This window comes from Musca domestica, unplaced genomic scaffold (genome assembly GCF_030504385.1).
Source record: "Musca domestica strain aabys unplaced genomic scaffold, Musca_domestica.polishedcontigs.V.1.1 29, whole genome shotgun sequence".
Taxonomy (NCBI): Eukaryota; Metazoa; Arthropoda; class Insecta; order Diptera; family Muscidae; genus Musca; species Musca domestica.
In genome coordinates this window covers 4,367,096-4,391,176 of record NW_026712296.1, presented here as the reverse complement: position 1 = coordinate 4,391,176, position 24,081 = coordinate 4,367,096, and the positions used below count along the sequence as shown (strand labels likewise).

At 35.7% G+C, this 24,081-nt stretch overlaps 1 protein-coding gene across 1 annotated transcript; it reads left to right on the top strand.

Moving 5' to 3' along the window:
- The first annotated feature begins 4,634 nt into the window (after positions 1 to 4,634).
- On the top strand, positions 4,635 to 22,795 carry LOC101894923 (uncharacterized). The gene is made up of 2 exons (XM_005184934.4): positions 4,635 to 7,226; positions 22,653 to 22,795. The coding sequence occupies exon 1, from the start codon at positions 5,852 to 5,854 to the stop codon at positions 7,214 to 7,216; it is 1,365 nt and encodes a 454-aa protein (XP_005184991.1). The 5' UTR covers positions 4,635 to 5,851; the 3' UTR covers positions 7,217 to 7,226; positions 22,653 to 22,795.
- The last annotated feature ends 1,286 nt before the right edge of the window (positions 22,796 to 24,081 follow it).

The following is a 24,081-nucleotide window of genomic DNA, read 5'->3' as shown; positions in this document are numbered from 1 at the left end:
TTATTTTTATCAGCAAAAGATCTGGCGTGAGAATGAAAAATATCGGACTACTCCTTTTGAGGTACCAAATGGGCTACATTTTGAATAACGAATTCTCATTATATCTACTAACACAAGATCTGCTGTGAAGATGGAATGTATCGGTCCACTCCTTCTGATACTATCTTCTACAAAGGTCAACGTTTTATGTCAAACTTTGTTTATCTCAACACTTTTTCCAAGCAGAGAACTGATGTGAATATTGAATTTATCAGTCCACTTTTTCCGATATCTTTCCTTCTTGAGGCAACATTTGGAATAATTATAAAGTCTGCGATTGTGTATCTCAATGTTTTTATCAACAATAGACCTGATGTAAATATAGGATATGTCGATCAACTCTTTCTGATAACTCCCCCGTTAACTTCAGCATTTTAATATATCTCATGTAAAGTGAACGAAGTGGTATAGTGTATATCCCACTTAGGGCAGATGAAATATAAAATATTGGCCAACTCGATCGATACCTGCTCAACATAGGCTCAATATCATGAATATTCATAACGCAAGTCAAAATATATTTAAACAAGTTTAAAAGTGTCAATCGATTTTGCCGACAGATGTATACCCGCAACCAATTATTTAAATATATTTTGACATCTGTTATAATTATTCAAATTGGCCTATATTGACCATTTCGTATCGGACCTAAATTCCAGATACCTTTTACCACAGGCACCAGATATAGTCGACCGAAGTAATCCATTTTCATACTTCATCTAATACAAATAAAAATATTGTTATAGACAAGAAAATCGAACATTTACATCCTATTTTATGCAAAATCATAAATTCCATATTCATCTCAGGTTTCTGGTTGAGAGAAATATTTCGATATGGCAAGTTGTAAAGAATCGCTGACTGGTTTCGCAAGTTGTTTTGAATTGATCGATATATCAAATCTTCACAACAGATCTTGTGTTAGTAGAAATAATGGGCAGTGTGAAATATAAAGAGAAACGTATGCTTATTTCTGATTTTATAATTGTTTTGGCTATTAAAAACTTTGACCCTTTGTGAGGCAGGTACCAGAAGGAATGGTCCGATCTCTACCATCTTTATAAGAGATCTTGTGTTGATGGAAATATTGAGATTTACCAAGTCTGAATGAAATAGGTTGTTAATTTCGCATTTTATGAGCTCCATGGATATTCAAAATTTTGACCTTTTGTGGGGGAGGTACCAGAATGGGTGGACCGATATATTCCATCTTCAACACTGAACTTTTTTAGTAGAATAACGAGATGTATGAAGTATAAAGAGAACCGGGTGCTTATTTTGGATTTAATGACCGTTTCGGTTATTCAAAACTTTGATCCTTCCATATTCACACCAGATCTCGGCTTAAAATCGATATTCTGATGTGTGCAATTTGAGACAATCCAACTCTTAAAATGTTGACCCTTTGTGGGCAAGGTACTTGATGGAGTGGGCGTATATTGTCTATGTTTCGCACCTGATACAAATATTAGAATTTACAAAGTTTTAGAAAAATCGGATTATCCTTTCTCTTTCGGTGCAATATTTTTCTTGAAAATTTCGATCCTTTGTGGGGAGGTAGGTTTGATAATAATATTACGATGTACCAAGTTTGGATCAAATCGGATACTCGCTTCGAGAGATATCGTGCACACCAGCCAGCCAGACAGACAGACGGACAGATGGACATCGCTAGATCGACTCCAAATGTCCTGTACGGATTTAGTCCAAAGAGACCTAGGGTCTAAAACCGCTATTTCGATAAGGCACGTTTTAGCCGTAAGAAATATACCCTCTCTGGTCATATGAATGAGGGTATAAAAATTGAAATGGTTTGGATAAGTTCAGGTTTTCCTTTACTGCATTTAAAATTTTTAACTGCATTCATCAACCGATCTCACTTGTATTTGCAGATTAATTGAAGCAATATTGAATTCCTTCACTTATATTTAGAAACATTCTTTGAACTCATGTTGGAGGGTATTGATGTCCTTTTAATTGTTTTATTCTTTATCTTCTTGACAACATTGGTTCAAATAGATCAAGAACGTTTTGTGTTGATTCACTGTCAAACTGTCTTCAGATTTGACTACAATTTGACTATGAATTACTATGAATTATTTTACAATCGAACACCGCTTGCAAATCATTGAATTTTATTTTCAAAATATGTGCCCTGTTAAAAAAGAAATATTATGTTCAGCGACGAAGCCTATTTTCGGCCCAATGGTTACGTACATAAACAGAATTGTCGATTTTGAAGTGAAGATTAGTCCGAAGCATTGCAAAAGCTACCAATGTACCCGAAAAAGCAAGAGTTTGGATTATTTATTCATAAGATACCGACCGAAATGTTAGAAAATATATCCCATAATTAGACTAAGCCGATCGACCATTTGAAGCACATGTACGGTCAACATGTTGACATGAAATAATCTTCAAACATGTACGGTCAACATGTTGACATGAAATAATCTTCAAATATCGTAATGCCGTACTATTAATAGCCTGGCCGAACTTTTGATACCCTCCACCTTTGGGTAATGGAAACATTTTTATATAAAAATGTTTTTTTGGGAAATGCTGTTAAACTTTTCAAAAAAAAAATAAATAAATAAATAAATAAATAATAAATAAATAAAAAAAAAACATGAAGTGAGTGAGGTCGTTATATGGGCGCCATACCAAAACGGGAACCTCTATAGACAATTTTATACTTTAAGGATTGTCATCTACCAAATCTTCTTAATTTCAAATTTTAAACAATTTCGTGTGTAAATGAGACTAGGATTATCAAAATACCGAATGTCGGTGGGTATCGTTATATGTGCGCCATAGTAAAACGTGGACCTATACATTAAAAGTCACGCCACCGGAGCTTGAACCCAATTACCAATTTGTAGACAAATATCTAGTTGTACCTTAATATGGGGGCTATATAAATACGTGGACCTATACATATAATATTTCGCTACAGGAGCTAGAACCCATTATGACCTAAAAATATCAATTTTAAGACAAATTCATGAAAAAATGTGGCGAAAATCATAAAAATACCGAATATCGGGAGTTACCTTTATATGGCGGCTATAACAAAACGTGGACCGATACATCTCATTATCAATACCAACCAACCTAGACACAACAGAAATTGTTCTGCCAAATTTTGAAGCTCAACGTCAAATAATGTGGGCTGTATCGTGATTTCAACAGACGGACACTTTTCAAGGTAGAAGTACATTAAATTTGAAAAAAATCGGTTCAGTTATAGCTATATATGTTTCATCCGATTTGGTGTTTAAAGTCCCGCACACGCGTAATATGCACTCACAAGAATGATATTTAGTATCAGATATCAGATACAGCCCAAAAATACCTCTGCTAAATGTTATAAATATCGGTTCACATTTGGATATAGCTCCCATATATATCTTCAACCGATATTAGCTTTATTGTGTACCAATTCAGTGTAGAAGCAAGTACATTAAATTTGGTTAAAATCGATTCAGATATAGCTACAGCTTCCATATATATGTTTCATCCGATTTGCTGTTTAGGTCCCTCACATTCGTAATATGCACTCCACAACAATGATATTTGATTCCGGGCATCAGATACTGCTCGAAAATAACTCTGCCAAATTTTATCGAGATCGGTTATATCTTCATCCGAATTTACGGTTATTGCTCACCATATATATAATATTAGCCCAAATTGGATAGCTCTACTAAATATGCATTGTGGTTTAACACATAGTCGGCGCCACCCGACTTTTGATCTTTCCTTCCTGCTTCCAAATTGTTTTTGTTTCAATTTACTTGACTGGAAGATATGGACCTGGTGTATTTGAGTAGGCGATATAAATATGATATAGACTTTTTCACAACTGTTTAAATTTAACAGCTTCAACAATAAATTAAAAAAAAAAATTAAAATAAAATAAAATAAATACATTGAAATTTATATATTTTTCTTTGTAAGGCTTTCCCAAATAAAAATAAAAATTGGTTTATTGCTCTACAAATTTTGAAGGCTATAATCACGTCATAAAGAATTTCTCAAAGCATTCCTCATTGCCACCTTGAATGACTTGGACGATGTCAATTTCATGCCAAAATAATAATAAAAAAAACTACTGAAACTAAAATAAGCCTCGAACACACACACGCACACGTCTAAACGACCATTGTAATTCGAAATGGTTAAAGAAAATAAAACCATTACAAAAGTCAATGGCAGTTAAACACTTGTCCCCGATTAGAGAAACGTCGCTTTCGTGTTTTTTTTATTATTTCGCCAACAAACCAGCCAACGAAGAATATAATTTTACACCCCGCGGTACCGGGTGACGCGGAGAAGGACCATAAAATCGTATTGATTTTTCATTCATTCCATTTTATTGTTTTTCATTGCTAACTATGACCGAATGCGAGCAAAAAATGAAAGTGGCAATGAAAAGGAAGCCATAGGCAATGGCCAAAAAGGAATTCAATAACGGCCTAAAGGGTCTGTCTACATATTCTGAGGTGGTGCGCGCGCACATTTTGTAATGATTTTAATGATGTTTTGGCCAAAAACACGAGAAAGAGCATCAACAACAATAACAACAATCATGGAATGAGGAAATCAAAACTCTCATAGATTCCGATATAAACATGAGATTTGTGTCAAACGGTTCTCTCCGAGGCTCTCAGCCGTTTGTCATGTGTTCGAATCCTGCGAATACACACACAACAAGCGATACATGCCGAGGCAAGCACAACTTCTGGCAAACGGCAGGAACGCACACAGAAAATGAAATAAAACGGTTTTTTATTGTCGGTGGTCGGGATAAACAGTAACAATTCCACAGCGAACGAGAGAGAGACCATTTCGTGGAAACTCTGAAGTTTAAAAAGTGAAGTTTTCCGTGGCAGGCAGATAAAGAGTTTTCGTTGAATAGCAAAGACCGAAAGCAGAAAAATTGTGAACCGAAAAAAACTCAAAAAAAAAAAAAAAAAAAAAAAAAAACAGAAAACAACAGAAAATTAACTTCAAAATTAGAGTATCCAGTTGTGAATCACCAGCAGCAGTTGCCAGACAGACGGCCTAGCATATTGCAGTTGCAGTGGATTTCCCTTAGTTTGTAGTGGTGGACTGGAACATGGAGTTATGAATGTGTGCGTGTGTGTCACGAAAAAAAGAAGTGTTAAAAATCGATAAAAACGAGATTCGGAAGAAACGAGTTAATTTTTTTTTTATACAAATATCAATCGATTTTGAAAATAAAAATTGGAAAAAACAATTCAACTGCCTCTAAATATACACAGCACACATACACACAACCAACGCCATACAACGTGTCGTCGAACCAAGGCCTGGTTATATAACAAACAACTAATCAACTAAGCTGCTGCCTTGGGGTGTATGCAAAACATCCGCAACTAGGCAAAACGACAAACGTCACCAGCGAAAAAAAATTAAATCTCAACCGTCCCCAGCACTTTGCGATAAAATTATAGACTTCCAGAAGCTACTAGATTGAGGCCGAATACAAAATTAGCCAGCAAACTACATTCAGCTGCTGTAATTGGAACACACAACCCTACAGCTCGGCCTAATTATGGAGTTTTCATAAGATTCCAGTCTAGCTGCCAGTTGAAAATTGAACGCAACAAAAACCCCCCTCACCATCAGCAGCAGCAGCAGCATCAGCACCCTTCATCGTCACAGCCACCCAACAAGGAGTTTGAAGGAAATTCGTCTTCTTCTTCTTCGGGGTTTTCTACAACAACAACAACAAGAACACCAACCTACTTTCTACTTCCCAACCATCTTCACATTGCCATAGGCCATGGGCAAGAAAAAAGTACCCAGTGAAGATCTAATTGTCCCACCACAGGACCAGCGTATCTGCGGCACCATATGTGTCTGTCAAATGACTTTGGTCTTGAGTTCGGTCGCCCTAGTCTATCTAACCGTTGCCATTTATATGCCCTCGACGCGAGCCTTTAAGAGCGGCATCGATGAGACACCCGTCATGTGCACCACCACGCGAGCCGTCAACAAGGAGAACTGCGACTGGGGCTCCTGCGGTGAGTGGTGTCTGAGCAAAACGTCCGGTGCCTGCATACAGATCTATGTCAACCTGCGCAACAACGGCACCAACCTCACGTTCCAGAACTGCACGAATTCGGCCAACAAAACGTGCTACGGCATCGACCAGGATCGGGCCGACAAGGCGCGCTGCATCAATGACGAGTGTAAAAATCTCACCGGCACCTTTAACTGCACTGCCGGCCAGTGCCTGAACATCACCGATGCATTTGAGTGTGTCTTCAAGAACACCGACTCGCCGGTCAAGTGTTCCGGTCGTCGCGGGAAGATCAACTGCATGGACATAACCGGACTGTATTCCTGCACCCGAGGGACGTGTCGCAAAATCCGGACGCCCTACAACTGTGATCGCCGGTGCCTGGACATCCCAACACGCAACAAGAACGTCGTCATACTCAGCGGCGACAAGGTCTACATGTCACGCTGTCAGAATGCCATAAACATCGACACCGGCGACGAGGTGTGGAACGAGACGGAGGACAATGTTGTCATGGCCTCCTGCTACTACATCAACAATGCTGCCGATCGCGTCGATGCCATTGACAAGATGGATGCCGTGGACTGCATCAATGGGTCGACGCTCGACAAGGGTATGCTCACAGATCTGACGAACTTCACGTACCTGAGTCATTTGCATGTATCGGTGGCCACTCTGATACCGGAAATAGCTCCGCCCGACATTGATTTAACCATATCGAATGAGTCCCGACTCATGATCAATCTCGAGGGCTGTGTCAATACGCTGATGGACGAGTGCAAGGAGTTCCTGAAGGACTTTGGCCGCGATGGCAGCGATCATAATGCGCGTGCCCGGTTTCCCTGCTTCTATGCGCCCCAGAAGAAGGATGTTGTGGTGGCTCGCTTCGATCTGGAGGTAACCTATCGTCAATTTCTGATTGCCTCGGTGATACCATCGGTACTGTTTGTGGTCTCGTGTCTGGTGCTGCTGCTGTGCCAGAAGACCGTCTATGTGGGCGATGATGCGAAGATGCGCTTCAAGGGATGTGTCGATACGGATACGATCCTATCGAAAAATGCTTTGGATCAGAATCAGGATGATAACGGTGCCGGTGGAGGTGGTGATGAGGTTATGGCTCTATGAGATCCGTCACGTAAGAATTGTTTTGTTCAAAGTTTTTTCTGTTGTAGTTTTGAAGTGTTATTTGTATTCGTATTCGATAGCCAAGAGTTAATATGTGATGTGAAATAATCTGATAAATAAGTGGGATGATGTGGGTTAATAATTTAATATCTTCGACATGTTTTATGAATTCTCAGAAAATGTCTATATAAATTACTCACATTGAACCGAATTCGTATTTCGCTTGGGGTATGGAGTCGAGATCAAATGTCAATTTTTTGTCAACCGTTCTATTGATTTTTTCCTGCCAACAAATTAAATTTTATTTTCAAGTTTTTACTTCCCAATCCAAAACTGACAAAAATCAATTTCGATTTTAGAAAAAAAATAAGTAAAAAAAAAACATTAAGTTCGGCCGGGCCGGAAACCTTTTTTATAAAAGTATCTGAATTTAAGCGTGTTTCACTTTAAACTTCATATACCAGTTAGACCGTTTTCATAATGCAGTTAAAGTTATCAAAAACCCAAAAAGTGAGTGAGGCCGTTGTATGGGTCCATACCACAACAGAAACCTCTAAAGACAATTTTATGCTACAAGGATTGTCATATATCAAATCTTCTAAAATATCAAATTTGAAACAATTATTTTTGTAAATGTGACTAGGATTATGAAAATACCGTATATCGGTGGGTATCGTTATATGGGGATATACCAAAACGTCGACCTATACATACAAGGTTTCGCCACACAAGCTAGACACCATTACGAACTACCAATATCAATTTCTTGACAAATCCGTTAAAAAATGTGTTGCAAAAATCATCAAAATACCGAATATCGCGAGGTACATTGATATGGGGGCGCGGACCTACACATATAATGTTTTTCCACCGGAACTAGAACCCATTATGACCCACAAATACCAATTTTAGACAAATCCGTGAAAAAATGTGGCGAAAATTTTCAAAATATTGAATATTAGGATGTACCGTAACATAGGGGCTATACCAAAACGTAGACCTATGTATACTATGTTTCGCCACCGGAGCTAGAACCTACTATGATCTACAAATACCAATTTTTAGACAAATCCTTGAAAAATGTGGCGAAAATCTTCAAAATACCGAATATCGGGGGGTATATTGATATGGGGGATACGCAAAAACGTACATACAATGTTTTGTCACCGGAGCTAGAACCCGTTACGAACTACAAATACCAATTTTTAGATTAATCCGTGAAAAAATGTGGCAGAAATCATCAAAATACCGAATATCGGGAGGTACAGGTATGTTGCGGCTATACCAAAACGTGGACCGTCATATCTCATTTTCAATACAACCAAATTATTGTGCAAAATTTTTAAGCTCCATCGACTTGGAATTTTATGCTGATTCTAAATATATAGACTTTATGGGGTCTAAGACGAATATTTAGGGATGTTACAAACAGATTGACAGAGTTAATATACCCTCATTTTCAAGGTGGAGGGTACAACAATTATGTCTTGAGAGTGGATCTTAAATAACTACTGGAGCTTGGTCCGTTCAGAGGAACATTTTAACACCTTTCAAGAGCGATATTTTGTGGTGAATTGGCAGTAATTGGACAGACCTCCAAAGATGTGAACACCGTCTGTTTTTTTTCGGTTTTTGGGGGAAAATTGAAAACAGATCACACAAACGCAATTTAGAGCTTAAGACAAGAACTACTCCTGAAAAATTATTTTAATATAACACCTTTTTTGATTCTGGTCCAATTAAAGGGTATTGTACAATTACTTAATGCAATCATTTTCGGGTCATGGTCTGGGGTGTGGAAAATCCAAGTGCGTTTTTATACCCTTAACTATATGGCTACAGGAGACCAAATCCATTTTAGAACATTTTGAGTCGGTTTAGAGGTGTCCGTCTGGCTGGCGCGCACGGTAAATCTCAAAGGGAGTTTCCGATTTGATCTACATACATTTGGCACATCGTAATATTATTGAGATTGAGATGGGCAAAATCGGTCCACTCCTTCAGGTTCCTCCCCCACAAATAGACAACATTTTAAAAGAAAAAAAATACCTTATAGAACAAGAAAATATCAGCTAATTTTATGCAAACGTAGAAAATCCTAATATTTTTGTCGGTATAGTGCGAAAATGGACAATATCGGCCATTAAATTTCGTATTTGGTCTTCCTATTGACCACTATTATCTCTGGTGGTAGAGTATTCTTTGTAGATCCATGTTTTCCCTTAATCCCCACATAGCGGTACCACCCAATGTTCGGTATATTAATGATTTCATGTTCTCTAACGGATTTTTTTTAATTTCGTTTTTTTGAATTTTATAGTATATGGACTCAGCTTTTCCTGATTTTCAAAACAAAAAAACAAAACTAGTAGGTTTTAACTTAAAACAAGTGAAAAAACATTAAGTTCGGCCAAGTCAAACTTTTAATACCCTCCACCTTAGGGTAAAAGAAACCTTAGAAGAAATGTGGCAAAAACCATCAAACTACCGAATATCGGGATGTACCGTTATATGGGGGCTATACCAAATCGTGGACCCATACATGCAATGTTTCGCTACCGGAGCTGGAACTCATTATGACCAGCAAATACCAATTTTTAGACAAATCCGTGAAAAATGTGGCAAAAATAATCAAAATAACGAATATCGGGAGGTACATTTATATGGGGGCTATACCAAAACGTGGACCTATACATGCAATGTTTTGCCACACGTACAGGGACCCGTTATGACCTACAAATACCAATTTTCAGACAAATCCGTGAAAAATATGGAAATAACCATCAAAATAACAAATATCGGGAGGTACCGTTATATGGGGACTATACCAGAACGTGGACCGATATATCTCATTTTCAATACCAACCATCCTAGACACAATACAAATTACTCTGCTAAATTTTGGCGCTCTACGTCAAATAATGTGGGCTGTATCGTGATTTCAACAGACAGACGGACATAATTAAATCGACTTAGAAAATTTGGCAAATGTATTTTCGAGATTTATAAGATATCTGATAGCAAATATCATTGTTGTCGAATGCATATTACGAATGTGAGGGATACCAAATCGGATAAAATATATATATGGGAACTATAGCTATAACTAAAAAGATTTACCTAAATTTGATGCAATTGCTTCTAGACTGAATTCGGTCGGATGAGACAAAATACAGGTCATTTGGACTGATATTGGCCATTTGGTGCACAATTAATCGGTTGAATATATATATGACACATATATCCAAATCTGAACCGATCTTGATAATATATCTCAGAGGTATTTCCGAGCTTTATAAGATATCTGGTACCAAATATCATTGTTGTCGAATGCACATTACGGATTTAGAGGAATTAAACACCAAATTGGATGAAATATATATATATATGAGAGCTATGGGTATATACAGGGTGAGATAAAAAAATTGCAACAAAGTCAAACGCCATAATTTTTACATTTATTTTTAAATTTTATTAAATGAAAGCAAAAAATGTCGGAAATAGTATCAAACTTTAGAAATAGTTTAAATTTGTTAGAATTGGTCACCATTGACACAAATTATGGCCTTCAAACGGCCATTGTTGGTCTGCGGTATTTTGGCCCATTCCCGGCGAAGCGCTTGCTTGAGGTGATCGACACTTTGGTACTTTTTAGTGCCAACCTTGCTTTCCAAAATACTTCAGACACAATAGTCCAACGGATTGGAGATTTTGGTGGTCATTGTGCGCTGGGAATGAAGGGAGGAACCACATTTTGTAACCATTCTTGGGTGGCGCATGCTGAGTGCGATGATGCTGAGTCCTGTTGGAATGTCCAAGGTCTGGGGCCAAAATTTTTGCATGCCCAAGGCTATAATACACACTCCCGAATTCTGATGCCCCGGCCGATTAATACGAGCGGAGAGCGACTTTTGGCTGTTATGGCGGCCCACACCATCACCATGGCCGGCGCTTGAGTTCTGGTGGCCAACCGAAGGTGCACATTTTCAGCTGACCTCTTTGGCAAGTAAACACGATCATTTTGTTTGTTTACAAACTGCTGCACAACGAATGTTTTCTCATCAGAGAAAACCGAATTCGGCAGTTCACCACATTTGGCCAAGCGAAGTAACTTTGTAGCTCTTGTGACCCTATTTGCTTTATGTTGTGGTGTAAGTTCTTGCACTTTTTGGAATTTCAATGGCTTTACCCCGAGCTCATTTTTCAATTTTTGCCGAATGGAATATTGCGATATGTTCAGCTCACGAGCCACTTTTCGGCCACTGCGACGTGGGTTTCGATCAAGTCGCTTCTTTACTTTTCGAACCATTTCTGCTGATGTTGTTGTTTTCTTCCGTCCACTTCCTTGACGTCGGGCTACGCTACCTGTAACACGGTAACGAGCGGTAGTACATGACACAAATGATTTTTTCACATTTAAATGCTGACGATAGCCACTTGTAGTTTTCAAGCCAAATATAAAGAAATCAGACCCTTGAATTCCATCACAAATAACTTTTTTTCTGAAAATTTCTGAAAATCCAATTTCAATAGGGCTCGTCCTTGAGCCAAACAAATATTGTTTGGAAAATTTCATCTCAATCAGAAAATAAATGCGATCTGCATTTTGTCCACACAAATACATGGATAGACGGACGGACTGACATGCATAAATCGACTCAGAAAGTGATTCTTTGAAGATCCTCTAAAGTAACTATGGATCTATCTCGCTTCCTTCTCCATGTTACAAAAATGCACAAAGACATAATAACCTTAGTACTATATGGTGTAGGGTGTAAAAAATTGGCTAAATATATATTCGTTTTCGTATATCCTCTTAATAACGGAAACTCCAGATATTAAGTATTTTGACTATCGATTTCACTGCGAATTTCCCAAGCCCAACTATTGCTAATATTTTGATGATCCTACGTATTTTCACTTCATAGAAATGTTCTATTGAATTTCATGTTTTATTACGGCATTAGTATAACAAAAACTCCATATTTTAGGACTTTCAAGGTCTTAAATACAAGTTCGGTCCCTTAGAAATTAACGAAGTTTATGTTTACTTCCTATACATTCCTTATAACATTATAACCCAATTTTGGTTGAATTTTTCAACGGTTCACAATTTTATTATGTATTACATAAAAGATAATCCTCTACAGAACATATTCTATAGTTCACAGTAAAATGAACTATAGAATTTCTGATGTTGTGTTTTTTTTACAACAACATGTGTGGCGTATAAGTATTGGACACGTCTGCAACGGATTGTATTACTCATACGACACCAATTAAGAAAATGGGCAGGAACTAAAGGTTAGCATCCAAAATAAGCTTTGAACTTGTTTTCTAATTCCAGTTAATGTAAGTGAAAATTATTTATTAATGTGTTCCGATATAAGATATGGCTTCTAGGCCATATGATCAACTTGAGGGCATTTATAGAAAAGCTAAAATGGAAAAGTAAATGTCTACCTTCGTACGTATATTATAAGGGTTTGATTGTGTTCCCTACACATGGCACAAAACCAAAAATAAAACTTCGTCAATTTTCTCCTCCCATGGCAGGGGGAGTTTTTTGTTTTAAATGTTGGTAGTAATGTCACAGTTTTCCATTTCTACCAAAACCAAAAAAAAAGAAAAAAACGACATTCGCAAAGAGAGCAAACAATTTCGTTTATAGCAAAATATATAGCGTGCCGCGGGTTTGGAAATTGTGCCGCAATATTAAATGTAAGCACGTCGGAATGTGTGTCAGTCGACAAGAAAGAATAAAAAAATAAATAAAACTGAAACAGTTGCAAAAATGTGTTGTTGGAGTAGAAAGAATGAAACACACACACACACACACACTCACACATACGTGTCAATTCCGCACGCCATGCCCATACAATTAAATGTTAGCCTTATAAAAAAGGACATTGAACAGAAGCATGTGATTCCTGTCGTCACAACGGTGTTTGTTAATAATTGCTTCGTTGTTGTTTGCTTGCCTTCTTTGTACATTTACTTTATTTGGTTTTGTACTCTTTCTTGTGGTCTGCTGCGAGCGTGTAATCATTAATGATTCAGAGGTTTACAACGTTTTGAAATTACAACAATTTTCATCTGCATATTATACGTGCGGATAAAAATAGTTTTTATGTACGGCCTAGAGCTTTCTAAGAAAGAAATGTGTAGTGTAACTCCAGAGATCTTCGATTGGAGAATGCCAACAAAAAATTAAAAAAAATATATATTACAATTTTGAATTTGTTAGCTTAAATAAGCAGTCAATTTGACGACCAACAATATTGGTTTAGAATTTCAAAATACTTTCTAAGTTTTACTAAGGCTATGAACAAACATGAAACTATATTGACAAGAGCTATTTCAGCATAAAATTCTATGCCTCTGTCCGTCTGTAGAAGACCTCTAACATCCGAATGAATTAGGTAGGCTTTAAAAATTTTACTCAGATGAATTTTAGGTCCGTAGAACTTTTGGTATTGAAAGTGAGTCATATTAGTCCATTTAGAGATGGAGGAAATGTTAATTCTATAACAGAAAGTTACACTTACAGATCAACGTCTTCGAATAGCCTCTATACAATAGTACCTGCCCATATTCGGGGACTTTTTATTATATCCTCCAACATACATAGTATGGAGGGTATATTAAGTGGGTCATTCCGTTTGTAACTCAGCGAAATAATACTTTTAGACCCAACAAAGTATATATTCTTGATCAGCGTAAAATTCTAAGACGATTTAGCGCTGTCCGTCCGCTCGTCTGTCCGTGTGTTGTAATCACGCTACAGTCAAAACGAATTAAGATACCCTACTTGTTATACCCTACACCACATAGTGGTAAGGTTATTATGTCTATAAGCATTTGTTTGTAACATGGAGAAGGAAGCTAGATACTTTTACTTTTGAGAATCTCCATAGAATCACTTTCTGAGTCGTCCGTCAGTCCATGTATTCTTTTCTATTCTCTAATGCAGGTCGCATTTATTATCCGATTGAGATGAAATTTTCCAAATAATACTTTTTAGGCCCTAGAACAAACCCTATTGCGATTGGTGAGAAGCGGCTCAAATTTGGATATAACTCCCATATATATCTTCAACCGATTTCCGGTTAATTGTACACCAAATGGCCAATATCACACCAAATGAGCTGAATTTTGGCACATCCAACCGAATTCAGACTAAAATCAAGCACATCAAATTTGGAAAAAATAGCTATAGCTCCTGTATATATGTTTCATCCGATTTTGGTGTTTAAGACACTAAGATTCGTAATATGCATTCGACAATAATGATATTTAGCACCAGATATCTTATAGAGCTCGGAAATAGCTCTGTCAAATTTTATCAAGATTGGTTCAGATTTGGTTATAGCTCCTATATATATCTTCAACCGATTTCGGGTTAACTGTGCACCAAATGGCCAATATCAGTCCAAATGACCTGCATTTTGGCAAATCCAAACGAACTCAGTCTAGTTCCCATAAAGTTCCCATATATATCCTTAATCCGACTCAAGTTTATTGTGCAAATAATGGATATTATCAGCCCAAAGGGAGTGCATTTCGAGACGTACCATTTGGTGGAACTCGGCTTCGATATATATTTATACCTTGGAAAAGATGGTATATTATCTTTGTCATTCTGTTTGTAACATCCCTAAATATTCGTCGTAGACCCCATAATGTACATATATTCATAATCAGCATAAAATGCTAAGTCGATTTAACGATGTCCGTCTGTCTGTTGAAATCTCTATACAGCCCACATTATTTGACGTAGAGCGTCAAATTTTAGCAGAACAGTTTGTATTGTGTCTAGGATGGTTGGTAATGAAAATGAGATATATCGGTCCATGCTTTGGAATAGCCCCCATATAACGGTACCTCCCGATATTCGGCATTTTGATGATTTTTGCCATCTACTTCAAATAAATTCTTTTGTTACGGGAGCTCTACTAAATATGCATAGTGGTGTAGGGTATCATATAGTCGGCCCCGCCCGACTTTTGACTTTTCCTTACTGATTTAATGTTCCAAACGTACGAGTATTGAGAACCATTATTTATACCAAAAAATGAAGCAGATAAAAATACAGGTGGGAAAAATTTTCAAATTTTCCTACAACATATATTTTTATTAAAAAAAAATTAAATTAAATTATTTAATAAATAAAGATAATGTCGAGATAGTACATTCTACTACATTTATTTACCAAGGCATATCTTAAAAGAAAATCCACATTTAAAGTTATATATTTTAAATGAATTTTCCTGAAATATTTATAACATGTACAATTGCTACATAATAACCTTGTAATGTATATTTAACTAAATTAAATTAAAGAAATATTGCATCTGGCCAATTAATCATCCGTTTGATGAGATCTTCTCTTTCAGAATAATTACTTTTTGTTTTAGTTAAAAAACAAAGAATATATCCATTTATTTTTTTTCTTAACAATGAGCTGGACAAACGGTAAGTCATTGTCCATAATTCTATGAAATGCTGATCTAGTCTTGAAACGCAATCAATTTTGATTTTCTTGCAATATTCAATACGGCTTAGATGCATTTTCTTAGTTTAAATTAGAAACACCAATGGCGAAATATAACAAATCAATTTCTAGCAATAAAAAATATTAGAGTAATAAAAAGTTATAAAAACTTGTTTATAATTCTGCTTTCAAAAATATATATTTAAATGCATATCGCTTTAATCAAAATTGCAATATTTAAACAAAAAAATTAGCATTAACCCGGAAGGGCCCTATTGGTTTCTGTTGAATTAAAACAATAATATATACGCTAATGCTTCCATTATTTTTAATAATTATTTTATTTTTTTTTTGCAATAGATATCTATAGCTATGAAAAATATAATACCAACTATTCTAAGTTGATTCAGAACTAAAAATGTGTGAGAGAATATTAATTACACTGTGCACAAAAATGTTACTGCAAAGTAACAGTATAATAACAATAATAATAATTATGGTCAATATATTTTGAAGGACTATTTGGACCATAATTGTTAATTTTTTTTGGAATGCTTACTGAGCGATAGGGGCTTAGTAGTAATAATTTTAAGAATAATTTCTAATTTTTAACCGTTATCGACGCAACGAAGTAGTTCGGAAACTTCTTAGTCTAGCACGCAAAGCGCGGTATAAACAGAAAAAAGTTAAGTGTTTTGGAAACTTCCATCTCTGTTATGAACACATGTTAAATTTTGTTTCGATCTGGCAACTCTTTCATATAGAAACTGGTGTTCAAAAAAGGCACATCTGCAATTTTTTTACAATGGAAAAATTAGAAATGCGTGCTGTCATTAAATATTTTCATAAAAGAGGTTGATCGGGACAGGACATTAATAATGGACGTCCAAAAACAGCAACAACAACAGAAATTGTAGCCAAAGTGCAAAGTGCGAATAAAAGTGCGTGAAATAATGTCATGGCCATCTCAAATGATAGAGTCCATTTAATTCTGCATGAAGAACTTCAGATAGAAAAGCTTCTGCAAGATGGGTGCTGCTTTAGTAGAACGACCAAGATTGAAGAAGATATGTCTATGTCAACAAAGTCAATCGCCATAATTTTTACATTTTTTTTATTTTATTGAATGAAAGCAACAAATGTCGGAAATAGCATCAAATTTTAGAATAAGTTTAGATTTGTTCGAATTGGTCGCCTTTGGCACGAACTATGGCCTTCAAACGAATGTTGCGTTACACGTTACACGCTGCCCGAATGTTGCTCTACGGTATTTTGGCACATTCCCGGCGAAGTGTTTGCTTGAGGTGATCGACACTTTGGTATTTTTTATTACCTGCCTTGCTGTCCAAAATACTCAAGACATAATAGTCCAACGGATTGGTATTCGGAGATTTTGGTGGCTATTGTGCGGTGGAAATGAAGCGAGGAACCTAATTTTTGAACCATTTTTGGGTGGCGCGTGCTGAGTGCGATGGTGCTGAGTACTGTTGGAATGTCCAAGGCCTGCGGCCAAAATGTTTGCGTGCCCAAGACTTTAATACACCCTCCAGAATATTTTCGCGATAATATTCGGCATTTATTCTGATGCCACGGTCGATTAATACGAGCGGACAGCGACCATCAGCTGTCATGGCTTCCCACACAATCACCATGACCGGCGCTTGAGTACTGGTAGCCAACCGAAGGTGCACATTTTCAGCTGACCTCTTTGGCCAGTTAACACGACAATTTTGTTTGTTTTTCAAACTGCTGGACAACAAATGTTTTCTCATCGGAGAAAAGCAAATTCGGTAGTTCACAACTTTCGGCCAAGCGAAGCAACTCTTCAGCTCTTTTGAGTCTATTTTCTTTCTGTTGCGGTATAAGTTCTTGCACTTTTTGGAATTTCAATGGCTTTACCCCGAGCTCATTTTTCAATATATGCCGTATGGAATATTGCGATGTGTTCAGCTCACGAGCCATTTTTCGGTCACTGCGACGATGGTTTCGATCAAGTCGCTTCATTCCTTTTCGAGCCATTTCTGCTGATGTTGCTGTTTTCTTCCGTCCACTTTCTTGACGTCGGGCTACGCTACCAGTATCACGGTAACGAGTGAGACACAACAGATTTATTCACAAATAAATGCTGGAGTGCTCTAAGGATGGCCACTTGTGGTTTTCCAGACAAATATAAAGAAATCACACCATCACGCTTGAATTCCATCACGAATAACTTTTTTCTGTAAAATTCTCACCGAAATGTTTTTGTACTCTTCTAAATATAATATAATTAGCTGTAACAGGAATAATTTAAAATTCTGTTGGACGAGTGGCTTAGAAATGACAACAGTCTGAAGTTGGTTCCGAATTTTCATCTCACCCTGTATAAGTATCCCATGGAAGGCTATTTAGGAGTATTTGTTTATGAATTATTAATGCTATCAGCAATGATTTCTATACCCTCAGCAATATGGCCACTGAGAGTATATATCATTTGATACGGCCAAAACGTACCTCATTGAAATAACGGTTTTAGACCATAGGTTTCTTTGGACGAAATCCGTTTCTGGACATTTGGAGTCGATCTAGCGATGTCCGTCCGTCCGTCTGATCGAGTCTTAGATCGAGTTCGCAAATGGGAAATGGGCATCGATCCACTCCTTTTGGTACCTCCCCCCAAAAGGTCGAAAATTGAAAAAAAATTAATGCATAGGAAGAGAAGGGATAATCCGATTTTCCTCCAACTTTGCAAATCCTAATATTTGCGATAGTGCTAGGTCAGATCAAAATGTTAAATAATTATAACTCTTATAAAATGTGATGTAAGAGTCCGATTGTCTTCAAATTACACACATCACAGTATTTTTATAAACTCTGGTGTAAAGATGGAATATACCGGTCTTCTGATTCTGGTATCTCCCCCAAAAAGGTTCAAAATTTTGAAAATCCATGAAGCTCTTAAAAACGAAATGAACATACGAATTGGACAATACTGTCCAACTGCTTCGGAACCTCTCCCATAAAGGGTCAACAGTTTGAATAATCATAAATCAAGGCTGGGGATTTACATCTGTCGGAAAAACCGACTGATACTATTTAACTTGTTTAAGTATATTTTAAGGAATTATTGTGAATTTGATGGTGAGTTTAATTTATTGAGTTTCGAGAACAAGTGAAATAAGATAATACAACAAAATAATGTGAAACATCCGGTGATTGGTATATAGTATTATTGTTGTAGGATTGTTGAAATATTATAATCGACTTTGAAAACATGGTTTAATTGTGGATTAAAGTTGTCGTTTTTATGAATTATTAAAGAGAATCTCAGAACTGTCATTTTAGATTTTTTTTCAACGCATTTTGTTGTACAATGTATTTAATATATCCCCAATTTTAGTTAACGTATCACAAGTTGAGAAAATTCAAATTAACATGCATACACATATGGACAAGCTTTGACGAAATCATTACGCTTAAGCCCCTACACTTTCCACACAGTCGAGCTCAAGTGCAGCACAAAAAAAAATAATAAATATCCAGTTACATTTATTTTTGGCAAATTTCATTACGGCTTCTAGAATATAATGGCTTTAACATATAAACGCTATTTAGATATAATATTGAATTTTTTATGAGTTCCATGTTTTAAGTACTGAGAAATAAACGGGTCAAGGAAAATACTCATTAATTTAAATAATTTAAGATATTAAAAAAAAACAGCAAGTGAAAATTGGATTTAGTTTACCAAGTATAAGGCAATGAAATTAAAGAAAAAATTTGACAGAGTACATATAAATGCATTTGTGGTTGAAAAAAAGTCAAGTGACTACTAAAACCTTTTAAAATACTACCGAGATTTATAAGACATATATAAAACATATAGTTGAAGCTTGTATTTTCCTTGTACCATATACTGAATTTTTCTCTAAATATGTTCATTGAAGTTGGAATTTATCTAAAATAGTCATAAAATAATTTAAAGCCATAAAGATATGTTCAGATTAAACAAATATTTGTGAAATCCTCGAGACAACTCACTATTGAGGAATTGTATGATAAATAAGGAGAAGTTAAAATACTTAAAATATTTATCATAAAATGTTTACAAATCAATACCATGTGATTAAATATTTAATCAATTTGAACATTTCTGAGGTTTCAATTGAATCTACTGCTATAATTGATTAATAATTGTTAAAATTTATTATTATAATAGATATTTATAACACTGTGCAAACAAATTTTATCTGAAAATCTGGAAAGGCATACCAGTCATGATAGAAGTGTGTATGTTATTTTTTGGTGGTGGTAATGTTATATATTTCAAATTTCAGGGTGTATCGACATCAAGATTAATAATCTTTGAGGAGATAATGCCAAAAAGAATCTTATTCTTTATCAAGAGTTTATTTGAATAGGGATAGGACGTTTTCGACGTATGCATTAAACGTAAATAAGCTATAGTTTCAGACAGTCATCTTTGTTGCCAGTAAAAATATAATAAAACGAATTGAACCGATTGAGCCGATTTTTCTTTTTTTTTTTTTTGAAAATCGAGTATAACTTTGACCACAACGTTTTCGAAAAAAAAAAAAAATACCCAATAAAGTCTTTGAACAAAAGTCGATTCCAAACCGTTAATCGTTTCGTCATCAGCTTTTCAATGTATGCGTGTGGGTCTGCCGTGCTTGTTTACATACGGAGCTGACGGTGCCTGGCCTCTTTCAAGAGGATGTTCCACCATTTTAACAATAAAGCGAGTCACCAAAGACTCCCTTCTGACCTAAACGCACGGAAATAGTATATATCTAAAACACATTTTACGATTAAAGCCGCACTTTATGTGAATTTATGAAAACATCACTTGCAAAAGCATCTTTCCAGAAAAATTACGTCAATAAAATATTATTTATTAAATTTCACGAGGCACCGAAGAAATCTCTAATTTCCATTGTTTACCAAAAAAAAAAAAAAAAAAAATCATAATTTGTTAATTACTGTTTCGGTTCTTCTGACGACAGAAGACCGTCACGTGGTATTCTATAGGAAAAAGACCTTTAACAGGTCTACCATATACAGAAGACCTTCCGCAGTTCTTCTAAAGGCGGAAAACATAAGACAAGTTTTCCATATACAAAACACAAACAACATATATTCTACAGTCGAATTACGTCAAAAGGCCTTCTAAAGTAAAAATAACCCCAAGATGTGTTCTATAGACAGAAGACGTCAACAGTAATTCTATAGTCCTCGAGTGGTCTTCCATAATAAGAAGACCTTTAATAGTTCTTCCATAGACAGAAGACCTTCAGCGTGTCTTCTATAGGCAGAAGGCCTTTAATAGTTCTTCCATAGACAGAAGACCTTCAGCGTGTCTTCTATAGGCAGAAGGCCTTTAACAGACATTCCATAGACAGACGACCTTAACAAGTATTGCATAATCAAGAGATATTTTTTCAATAGTCAGAAGACCATCAAATGGTTTTCTGTAGGATGATGACGTCTTCGGGTCTTCTATAGCTCGGAAGCCATTTATAGGTCTCCTATAAAGGGCCCTCCATAGACCTAAGGCATTTAGCTGGTCTTATATGGGCGGAAGGACATTATGTGAAAGACCTTTTACGGGACCTTTTCTAGGTTGACAAACATTAACAGATCTTCAGATAAATATCGTTTTAACGGTCTTCTGGAGACTAAAGATCATTTAATGATCTTTCATATATATATGGAGATATCTTCCATAGATGGAAGACCTTTGTCAAGATATGTTGTGAACCTCCTCTCTAGGTAGATCCTCTATAGGTAGAAGATTTTTAACACATTTTTCTGCCAGAGCGATGTTCTTCGTCAGGGAGGTAAAACCGTTTCAATATCCCATAGAGAGAAAGAGGTCCTTATCCAAGCCTTAATTCAAAGTGTTGCAAATGATAACAATATGTCGAAATTTTATATAGAACTTCGTCCGTCCGTCCGTCTGTCTGTCTGCACGTTAACTTTCGAAGGGTACAAACTTGCTACATCGTAACATTATTATCAGACTTAGATCGAATTCGGTCCACTCCATCTGGTACCTACCCCACAAAAGTCGAAATTTTTAATACCCATGAAGCTCATAAAACACGAAATTGACCTCCAATTCCATTCGGACTTGGCACATCTCAATATTTCTATCAACACTAGATCTGTTATAAAGATGGTAGACTTCAGACAATTCCTTCTGGTACCTCCCCCACAAAGGGTTGAAGTTTTGAATAACCAAAACGATCATAAAATCCGAAATAAGCATCGGGTTCTCTTTATATTTCACACATCTAATTATTCTGCCAACACAAGGTCTGCTGTGAAGATGGGGTATATCGGTCTATTCCTTCTTTTACCTCCCCCCACAAAGGGTCAAAATTTTGAATATCCGTAAAGCTCATAAAACGTCAAATTAACATCCAATACGAAATTGACAATATTGGCACATTCCTTCGGAACCATTCTCCATGGGAGGACAACAACTCGAATAATCATAACAGAAGTCAACAAATATTTAAAAAATCGAACACTGTCTGAGGTTGTACATATGTCGGCAAAACCGACTGATACTTTTTAACTTATTATAGAACATTTTGATATTGATTTTCCGGTTGATAAAAACTTAGTTTACCAAGTTACTTTTAACAAATATATAACAACACCCACAAACATAACATGCACTATGGGATTACCAGCTACGAATTGATCAGGTCATAATCTAAGAGTTGGTTCTTTTTGGATTTTCAGAAAACTTCTATCAATGGAATTTCCCAACCACAAAATGAGGTTGTAAAATTCCTACATTCCTTGGATTTATGTACATATGTATTGTTCACTAACCTGTTGCACAGTGTAAATTAAAGTACTTCAAAATGTTTTATTTTATTAACTATTTTTCTCTTAATTTTTCTCTCTCTCTTTCCCTCTTTTCTCAAACAGGCATTCCTCTACTACAAGAAGACAGTCCAGTTCATCAGCCCGGCATATTTGCATTGCAATAAAATTTATTTACTTCGTCAATAAACAAATACAACAACAATAATAAGTTCAAAACAATTCAAAGAAAGAAGAAAAACACAAAAGAAGACAATTTTTATGATGTGTGTAAACAAAAACAACAACAAATCAGGTTTTCTTTTTTGTAATGCGTTTTAAAATTAAATCAAGAAAAAACAAATTAAAGCTTCTAGAACAAATCTCAATTAAATTATTAACATTTTGCCAATCAAAAGAAAAGAAATTCGCAAAAAAAGAAATTCAAATTTATTTTTAGAAGGAAGAAGATTTTTATAGGTCCCTGTTTTGTGAGACACGAACAATTAAAAAAAAAACAAATCTATTTAAAAGGTCATATTTCCTCTTGAAATAACGAATTTCAAGAGAGAACAATTTCTGGTTGGGGTTGCCTGCCAGTTGTTTCCCTTCCTTAAAACCAAATAGCTAAGTTTTTGCCTTTACAAACAGTTAAGAATATTTTACACATTTTAATTATTTGGATTTTTATTGTTATTTGCTCAAAGGCATTTTGAAACTCATTAATATCCTCAAACTCAGATCCTCAATAATAGCACCAATTTTAAAAAGACTTGAACAAAGCAATATCAAAAAACTATTTCAAAACAAAAAAGATATTCATAAGAACTCAACAGTTTATAGATTCTAACACTGACACCAGATTTACCATAGCCTCACACACACACACACTCACACCCACACATTTTGACAATACCAACAACCGTTTAGAGGGATGCGTGATTAAGGTCTAAGACATTTATAAATAATTAAAAAAAAAAAAAATAAACAAAACATGAACACTTTTCAACATTGAACTCCCCCAACCCTCAAAGGATAACCACAAAGCAGAAGATTAGTTGTGGGGAAAAAATAGGCAATATTAACTTAGGAAAGGAAATGATATAGAATAGACAAAATATTTAGACAGACAACACCTGAGGGAGTAAGTCCAACTTATTACTTTAGGCGTTGAGTAGCAATGAGATTCAGTTAGAAAGTCCTCAATGTAAAAGGCAAACCAAAAAACCAAGGGAAACAAGTCCACATTGTCTGTAAACCAAGTAGTTGGAAAATATAGAAATTACCAAAACCAAAAAAAAAACAGCAATACTAGTATTTTTAGGAACAACTAAAATTAACAAAGAAATATTTAATAAAACAACAAAACAAACAACATTTTTTGGCTACCAATACCAATTGAATGTAATATAAAACCAAAAGAAACAATAAAATCCCCCCATCACTCGTCTCGCCTCTGTTTTTTTTCTTCTCCCTTAAAACAAAAATATAAAACGCTAACAAAAAATTATAACCTATTAACACACAAACATACATACATCAAGAAAATTACAAA